The 10,090-nt window shown below is 31.1% G+C and overlaps 1 protein-coding gene and 1 long non-coding RNA gene across 2 annotated transcripts; one reads left to right on the top strand and one right to left on the bottom strand.

Moving 5' to 3' along the window:
• Window positions 1-1,206: 1,206 nt before the first annotated feature.
• Window positions 1,207-3,859, bottom strand: LOC110937629. Its single transcript, XR_002590925.2, has 5 exons — window positions 3,360-3,859; window positions 2,943-3,169; window positions 2,258-2,352; window positions 1,985-2,154; window positions 1,207-1,654 (listed from the first exon to the last, which is right to left on the bottom strand). It is a non-coding gene; the product is annotated as an uncharacterized LOC110937629 (long non-coding RNA).
• A 4,115-nt stretch (window positions 3,860-7,974) lies between these two features.
• On the top strand, window positions 7,975-9,685 carry LOC110937622 (LOB domain-containing protein 16). Its single transcript, XM_022180071.2, has 2 exons — window positions 7,975-8,301; window positions 9,207-9,685. The coding sequence occupies exons 1-2, from the start codon at window positions 8,014-8,016 to the stop codon at window positions 9,519-9,521; spliced, it is 603 nt and encodes a 200-aa protein (XP_022035763.1). The 5' UTR covers window positions 7,975-8,013; the 3' UTR covers window positions 9,522-9,685.
• The last annotated feature ends 405 nt before the right edge of the window (window positions 9,686-10,090 follow it).

Consider the following 10,090-nt stretch of genomic DNA (forward strand, 5'->3'; position numbering starts at 1 on the left):
TGGCTCGATATAACTGGCGGAACAGGGGTTCACGACGTAATTGAGCTGTATAGGTAGGGTTAGTATAAGTTTGTTGGCTCAGTCCATGTGGCACTATTGGTGTTTCCGGGTGCTGCCGGTGTAACTAATCCTAGTGGGTGATATCTATATAACTAATTCCTTATGGGATATGGGTGGTCGCAAGATGCCTATACTCTATCCAAGATGTGAATGGTTCATATCTCGCAAGATGTAGATATAAAAGTTATTAGTTTGTTAAAAAATAAAGAACTTAATTTTTCGTAGGTTATTTTTGTAATTTATGGCGTAGAATTGTTTAATCAGATGATTTTCTCTTTAATATTCACAAATGATTTAATTAGAAATAGTAAATTTTTCATTTTTTAATACTTATTGCATTATTTATTAATAATTTTTTTCAAATTGATCCAGAAATTGTTAGGATCGACTCATTCTAACATGAAGAAGAAATCTTGTATTATAATATAATATAACTAGCCTAAGACCCCGCGAGCTTCGCGGGTGGCTAAACACCAACTAAACTCATAAAATAATTTAAACATAGAAGCGTTAAAGTGTGATTTGTTAAGCCTAATATTTTGAGAGATTTGAGCACGTCCCAATAGTACATCTACATGATGTTCATTACACATTAAATTTTTGTATATGAAACTTTCATTATGACGTTTTCATGCCTTTTGTCAAAATGACTTGCACTGGCAGTGTGAACATAAAAAAATACATTAAGAAATGAAGGTAGAGTAATACATAATACAAACGAATTCATCTACGTATAGGTACTAACGAACATTGTGTCACAAAAGTTGTAAACGAAATGCGTTAATGCTATGCATGATATGATTAATATTTAGTAGAAAGCAATTTTAGGGAAAAAGGTAAAAACAAAAACAAAAGAGTCTGAAGTGAGATTAAGATAACAAAACATATATAGTAATAAAAGTCTAAGATCCCGCGAGTTTCGCGGGTGGCTTAACACAAACATATAATATCTACTGCCATTGAGATGAACTTTGTAATGAATTTTTTTTAATATAAACGTATAAAAATGATACTGAAATAAAAAAAAATATAGATAAATGAGTAGCCCAAGCCTACTATCAAAAGGCCGCCCGAAGGCCCACTAACGGGTCATAAAACCATCAAAATTAGTGGGCGATAGTATGGAACTGCCCACATGAGAAAAGCTACGCAAATGACTTCAAATTTAATGGAATAAAATTTGGGACAACATATTATCCCTCACTCCAGATACAAACAGTGTGAACAAATAACCAAAGTCACAACAATTTCAATGAAACATGCTCCTTTTTTTCCAAGACAAAGCCTGTGCCTTTGATCTTTTTTTTATCCAAAGGTACCCCAACCTTTTTAGCTCCTCTACAGCACTCCCCATATTCAGATTCTTCTGGTTGAATGCTAAGTTGTTTCAACGTCATATACTCCACATTCTAGTCTGCATTATACTGTACACCATTTTTTTCATTCCGTCGACCCACCCGCACGGCAATGATATCCGACCAAATCTTTGCTTTCAAACATATACAACCCAGTTAGACGACATCAGCTTGCAACCCGGTCCCAAACACCTTGAGGCGAAGTGGCAAGACACGAAGAGATGGTCAACCGGCTCCTCCTACGACCCGCATATCAAACATCAAATTAAGTAGTTCAGCATGTAGTATTGTCATAAATACATCAAATTCATATGCATCAGTAACTTTTTAACCTTAAAATAATATATATTAACAACTTAACAGAGAAATAAACTATTTGGAGGAAGATTTTGCTTATTGTATCATGGTAAAGAAAGGTGCATACAACCTTAATCCAGTGTCAAATGACTATAGCTAGTTTCCTTCTTTTTTTGTCAGACCCAACCAACCTTATTCAGATTCCAAAAAACTAAACCATAGAAAAGTTAAATAAAAAATATTAAAAAAAATTACATTAAAAAGTAACTTACTTTGCCAAATGAAGGAACCATATAAGATAAAATTTTGATAGGTACAGCTGCAATTCATTCGCAGGTTACGCCATATGAGATGGCGATGTTGGCCTCATTTGGTGCACGCCCATGAATGGCTCGTCCTCGTGGGGCCAATTAGGCCGCTCTGCCCCCACATTTCTCAGTATCTAACCACAACAAAAGGTTGAACATCATACATTAAAATTGTGACATCTCATTTAAGCATTTCAACAAATAGTATCTATGCATGGTATAATACAACATGAATACCTTCATCAAATGTGAGGTTTCGGGTAAATCCGGTCGAGATTGGGGGATACCTTCTAATCTTGAAGGCGCATGAAACCCAAAAGTCGGTTTTGTGACTGCATTTAATGGTATTCATTCATCATAAACAGATAGATAAAAAAATATTATCATCAAAACATTAGTTTTTATAATAATAATAATAATAATAATAATAATAATAATAATAATAATAATAATAATAATAATAATAATACTAATAATAATAATAATAATCATAAACACAATATTATAAAACCCAGTCGTTTCCAACCCATTCACAATATTAAAAGGTGTTTGACTTAGTTAAAGTTGGTCTTTATTACAATATAACTAAAACAATGACATTAAACATAGAGTTCCAATAAATACACTATACTAAGAGAAAGACTAAAACTACCGAATATACCAAACATATTACATTAATTTAATAAAACCTAAGAGCATTTGGTGGGTACATTTGATATTACACAAGGTTTTGAGTGGAAAATATGAAATCGCCGAAAAAGAAAGTTGTTAAACATAACCCTTGATTAGCAGTAGCATTATGGTTATTTTTTTACTTGCCAAAACTTTAACTTATATAAAACTATATGAGAAAAAAGAGTGATAATTCAGGGAGATTAGTTCAAAACCACATAGGACCATATAGGTAGTTGACCCGACATACCTTTATCAATCTGTGGAGCTCGAACACTTGAATAGCAAACACTCTTTCTTGACTATTAACAAACCGAAAGTTCTGGTCCAATTTGAAGAACTTATATGTAAGGTAACCAACAGTGAAATATTTCAATTTAAGGTCAAATGACCCGTTAACCAGTCAAAAATATTGTGGGGACAGTTGACTTGTCCGTAACTTTTGGCCATGTGAACTTTCTTGCGCAAGGATGGCACCTGAAAAACCGATAATTTTAGGTAAATTACCTTAGATCAAAATTTGATGGTTTTTTAAGGTTTATATCAATTAAGTTAGTTATCCAGATTGAAATCAAAATGCAGAGCCTTAAACCAAAGAAGAGATAATACAAATCAAAGTCTAATGCAAGGTAACACAAAATAAGAAGCAAGACTCAAATACACTTACCTGGGAGCTAAATTAAAACATGAAAATGAAGTCGATACTGGTGATTCAGGATCACTGATGGCAACGGTGCCATTAAAATACTGAAGCATCATAGTCTTTGTCCGCCACTACTACCCTCTTCTCGCAATTGCGCCTTCAATTTTTCTCACTATAGTAATTTACGGCTGGTCCCCGATCTTTAACTCATCTTTTTTCTTTCTATAGTAATTTCCTAAAGGTTTGCTTCCACGGTTTGACTTTACTGAGTCCTCATATACAATATAGAAAATTGAAATTGAAGAAAGCATGTTAAACAATCTTTTTGACATCTCATATAAAATGATAAATTAAAATGAGCTTCATGCTGAACTATTGCAGCAGATGACCAAGGAATTAACAATTGCAGCAGAGCCCTGCAACTCAGCAGAGCCTGCAACTGATGCACCAAAATTAAACCTCGTTAAAAATATGTAACCTTGAATTAAAGAACACTGAATCACCAAAATCAAACTTTCGTTTTAACATATCAAACACTAAACTTAATAACACTGAATACTCTATCCAAGATGTGAATGGTTCATATCTCGCAAGATGTAGATATAAAAGTTATTAGTTTGTTAAAAAATAAAGAACTTAATTTTTCGTAGGTTATTTTTGTAATTTATGGCGTAGAATTGTTTAATCAGATGATTTTCTCTTTAATATTCACAAATGATTTAATTAGAAATAGTAAATTTTTCATTTTTTAATACTTATTGCATTATTTATTAATAATTTTTTTCAAATTGATCCAGAAATTGTTAGGATCGACTCATTCTAACATGAAGAAGAAATCTTGTATTATAATATAATATAATACCTCTCTTTATTGGGATTGTTGGCTCAATGAAAGAAAGGCAGCTAAGTTGTGAAGATTATGAGTTCAAATCTCAGAAGAAGAAGTGAGAATAAAATTTTTCGTTAAAAATAATAATAATAATAGGGGTTAAGTTATTCTATAAAGGCTCCTAAAAATAAGAAATGTACAAAGACACAATGGATCGCACAAGATGACACAATGTCGAGCACAACATAACACAATGTCGAAAAATATAACACAATGTCGAGTAAAAAAGACATAATGAGTCGCAAAAAAGACACAATGACACAAATATAGAAAAGACACAATGATAAATAAAGGACACAATGATAATAAAACAAAATTCTAAAATCTACAACCTATAAATTCAAAAGTGAAAATCGTGGAGTTCGATGAGACGATTCCAATTCCGCTTGAACGATATCAATCGGAGTCCGCTTAATACTCTTTATACGACTTCTTATTTTTAGAAGCATGTGTATTTATCCTAAACTCAACCATAATAATAGAACCTCCCTTTTAATTTGATATGATCCTAAAGATTTCTGGATTTTATTATTAAATACATGTCAATTAAGTTGCATTTGAAAATATAATTTCACACATGTCAATTTAGTTGCATTTAAAAATATAATTTCACAAAAATAGTAGTTAACAAATTAACCTGTTTACTAATTTTCTAATGTTATTTATTTATTTTTAAATAAAACGCCTCCCTTCCCGTAATAAGAAAATTAAGAAAATTTATTAGTCAACTGAGAAAAGTCTTTGAAACACAAACTTTAAATAAACAGTATTTCAAAGTATTTGTTTTTTAACGATAAATCTTAATCACTAACTATCACTTGAGTATCATTATGCCATCAGCGGAATCACCAGCTAATCATATCTATCCCAACTAGGCTATAAGACCAGACGGTATGGGGGCCGGCTGAGGCCCGGCGCCGGTCCCCCACACCGCCCCCCTCTCAACCGGCGCGTCCTTTTCGACTCCCACCAGCCGATGTTCACGGGCCTCAATTTCTCTCTCCTCACACACACAGCTATACATACATACATACATACATACATATACATACATATATATATATATATATATATATATATATATATATATATATATATATATATAGAGTGGGGATCCTACGGAAAGTGTGTTTTTCCTAAAAAGTGTAAAAAGTCATAAAACACAATAATTTCAGGCATAAAACACACCTAAAATTCACAAATAATAGAATGAATATTACTAAAACACCATATTCAAACTCTAATAGTCCATAAAAACTTCAAACACACCATCGTAGAACTATGAATATAAAACACACAATGCTAAACAACATAAAACACAATAATATTTGTCATTCCACAATCAGAGCCTTAACATCTAAAACACAACACAAAACCCACATACATGATGTTTTAGTAATCTTCATCATATTATTTGTGGGTTTTTGGTGTGTTTTATGGTTGACACTATGGTGTTTTATGACTTTTTACACTTTTTAGGAAATTTGGACTTTCTGGCCAACTCCTATCCTATATATATATATATATATATATATATATATATAGGACAAAGATCCGTTAGGAACCACCCCTTATTGCGAGAACCGCGAGAACCAGTGTGAACACAAACAGTAATTCCTAAAAAAATCTAAAAAACACCCAAAATTTTTTTTTTATTTTTTTACTATTTTTTTTTGAAAAAATCGCTATATTTTGTTAATAAAAAAATAAAAAATAAATTTCAAAAAAAAAAAAAAATTCGAGTAACAGTTATCCATGCACATGTGCATATGTGTCGTTTCTTTGTCAAATTCCGTAATTCATTACAAATAATAGTCAATTGCACTTTCATTTACACTACTACGTGTAATACACTATCTTTTACATTACCAATGTTAGAAATGCACATGTGCATCTATATGTATCAACAGGAAATAAGGTGTTTTGGTACACTACTTTCTCTTTCATCTATCATTCCATCCATAATACTCAAGCATGCACATGTGCATTTCTGTCATTTATTTGACAAATTCCGTAATTCATTACATATATTAGATAATTGCACTTTCATTTACACTACCATATGTAATACACTACTTTTTACATTACCAATATTAGAAATGCACATGTGCATTATATGTATCAACATGAAATAAGGTGTTTTGGTACACCACTTTGAATACACTTTCCCTTTCATCTATCATACCATCTATAATACACTACCATTACCTCCTACCATCCATAATACAATACCATTACCTCCTACCATCCATAATAGAATACCATTAACAATATTTTCACTTTATTACATGTATGTAAACACCATTTATACCATCCAATCAACATATTACATAAAAAATTGACAACTATAACCAAACCATCAACCACTAGATATAACTAACCAAAAAACATGTATATGGGTCTACTTCTCCATTCAAAATCACAAACTTTTTGTACCAAAACACGTTATATCATGGTTATACCTAATTATGCACATGTGCATTTTGAATATTGGTAATGTAAAAAGTAGTGTATTACTAATGGTATTGTAAATTAAAGTGCAATTGTCTATTCCTGATAATGTATTACCGAATTTGTTGAAGTAATGATACATATGCACATGTGCATGGATAACTGTTACTCGAAAAAAAAAGTTTTTTTTTTTTTTTTTTTTTTTTTATGGAACGAAATATAGCGATTTTTTGTTAAAAAATATTAAAAAAAAATAAAAAAAATTTTTGAGTGCTTTTTTGATTTTTTTTAGATTTTATTTTGTGTTCACATTGGTTCTCGCGGTTCTCGCAATAAGGGTGGTTCTCGCATGAACCTTACCCTATATATATATATATATATATATATAGGGGAATGTTCAAATGAAAACCACTAGTTATTGTGAAAACTCGAAAACTAATTAAAAAAAGCCAAAAAAACATACAAAAAATTATTTTTTTTAATTTTTTTTTTGCAATCAAAATTTCGCAGGTTTTTTAATATAAAAAAAAATTTCAAAAAAAAAAAAAAAATTTTTGTGTAGTGCACATGTGTAATACAGCACATATGTATGTGTACTACACATGTGCACTACACAATTTTTTTTTTTTTTTTTGAAAAAAAGTTTTTTTTTTGAAAAAAAGTTTTTTTTTATATATAAAAACTAGCGATTTTTATAAAAAAAAAATTGAAAAAAAAAAAAATTTTGTGTGTTTTTTAGGCTTTTTTTAGTTAGTTTTCGAGTTTTCACAATAAAAGTGGTTTTCATTTGAACCATCCCCATATAAAGCCCCATACCCACCCCCTAGGTTCATCCCTTTCAAGCCCCTCCTACGTGACGGCCCATCCCCTTGAGGATGAGGCTCTCCATACCCACTAGTCTAATGACTATACACCAATTCAAGAGGAAACATAATAAATCTGGTCAAAACCCTCTGTGGAAATCGAACCCAAGATCTAATAGTCCCGTGTTTTATTCCACTACCAAGATGCCACCAGGCTATTTCAAAGTATTTGTTATAAGAGTGAAAAATAATTGCTAAAAACTAAAGAATACAAGAATACTCAAAACCAAAAGTGTGCTAAGTGTAAAGTGTAAACATATTAATTATTCATGTTGGAATAGTCGAAGCTTAAACAAAAAAAGAGATTCTAAAATTGAAGAAACCATTACTACTTGCCTCTTTACAACCCTACATACAATCCTTCTTTGTCTTCCAATTCCCACCTTTATACCACCTATTTTATCACCATTTTCTAGCCCCCTCGTGTGCACCCTTCTTTAATATCTTTCACACCACAAGTGTCCAACCATCTTCAATGGCAGCCAATGCAGGAACTGGTTCACCTTGTGGTGCATGCAAGTTTCTCCGAAGAAAATGTACTGCTGATTGCATCTTTGCACCCTACTTCTGTTCGGAACAAGGCCCCGATCGATTTGCCGCAATCCACAAGGTGTTTGGTGCAAGCAATGTTTCAAAATTGTTGCACCATGTGGCTGCGGCCTACCGTTGCGAGGCCGTGGACACCATTGCTTATGAAGCTCAAGCTAGGATCAAAGATCCTGTTTATGGCTGTGTTGCTCATATATTTGCCTTACAACAACAGGTATAAATAATGCCAATAATTAATTAAAGTGTTAGCATATAGTTATGGATAATTTCTATCAGCTGCAATAAGGATTTTAAATGAATTCCTGAATTTAGTAAAGAAACAAATTTGGATATTTTTTAATTCATGATCACAAATTTGGATTTTAAAGTTTTTTATTAGCTGTAACAAGGGAGATGGTAGTTATTATATATATAATTGAAGAAGTTGTTAGCTACGGTGAAAATTATATTGATATATAAGTGACTCATAAATAAATTTATATCCAATCATGTAGAATGTGATGTAATCTCATAAATTCATACTTATTTTACATGAAAAATCTAAATTAACATTGTTGTAATTTTAATGAATTATGTATTTATTTAATTGATTCATTTTTTTGAGGTAACATCCTTATTTTATAATTAATATTAATTTAAAATGAATAATAAACAAAATTAACTTTTACAAAATCATGTGGGTTTAGCATTTGTGTCATGTGTATATTTACTAAAAGTCTAAAATTAATTGAAATGTTTGATTTGAAATAGTCCATGAGATCCAACTACGAATAATAAATACAAAATTACGGTAAGATGTGGGTTCAACCGCATTAAAACACCATGAGATCTGATTACAATTGATTTCTCAAACAACTCTAGAAATATCAAAAGAGTTGGAAATGTAATCACTCATTATTTTATCTTTGGCAATTGCAAAAAAAAAAAAAAAAAAAAAAAAAAAAAAAAAAAAACCATGTTTAAAATGCTTTAAATGAATTTATAAATTTAGTTAGTTTTATTCAAGGAAAATAAAATTTGCAATGGATCAACAAATTTTGTCCTACACAAATTAACAAACCCTTCATTTGTTTCATTCATTCATTAATCCTTTCTTCACTTTTGGGCTTGAATCTCTAGGTTGCATGTTTACAAGCACAATTGATGCAAGTTAGAGCTCAAATGGCACAAGGGTACATGGATTCAAGAAATCTTGATTGTCAACACTTTGAAGACATGACTGGAGCGACATCTTATCAGAATTACATGAACTTCAACACCTCACAACAAAGTTTGATGGAGTGGATCGATCACAGTAACGAAGTTACATCAAGTCACGAGATTCAAAGTAGAAACTATCAAGATAATGATGACCATGTGCTCTTCAAGAAGAGAATTTCTGAAAGTGATTTGGGTGAGCTTCATGAACTTGCGGTGAGAATGATGAGGAATTGATGTAGATTAAACATAGTTTGATCTTGTGATCAGATATTTATGATGTTATGGAACAAATATGTATGTATAGAGAGCTTAAGTTAGATATGAATTAGAAAAGACTATAAACCAAGGGTCTTGATAAGTTTCTTACAATTGCTCATGGTGAAAACCTAATTTGAAAATTTGGTGCCATTTACTTGGGATTATAACTGATATCTTGTTGTTATGAGTTTCAACTTACCAGAAAAAAAGCAATTGAATTAATGTTTCAAAACATATCATTACAAATAATATAACTTTACAGACGCAGATACCTGTTTATTATTTGTTTCGTTTATTGAAGTGGTTAATAACAGTAATCCGTCGGTGATACTCCATAAAAAATTGAGTAATTTTATTTCTGACAAGTTATTGACGAATATTACCAATGGACCATCAACAACTCTTATAACGTCATAGATAAATATTTTCCTGACAAGTTATGGACATGCCTTCTACTAACGGTTTACCCATGTCTTACAAATCTGTTTACAATGTTCACTTAAAAAAATATTATATAATTTCCCGACAACTAAAAATCTAAGTAT

The sequence above is a fragment of the Helianthus annuus genome, chromosome 1 (genome assembly GCF_002127325.2).
Source record: "Helianthus annuus cultivar XRQ/B chromosome 1, HanXRQr2.0-SUNRISE, whole genome shotgun sequence".
In the NCBI taxonomy this organism is placed as follows: domain Eukaryota; kingdom Viridiplantae; phylum Streptophyta; class Magnoliopsida; order Asterales; family Asteraceae; genus Helianthus; species Helianthus annuus.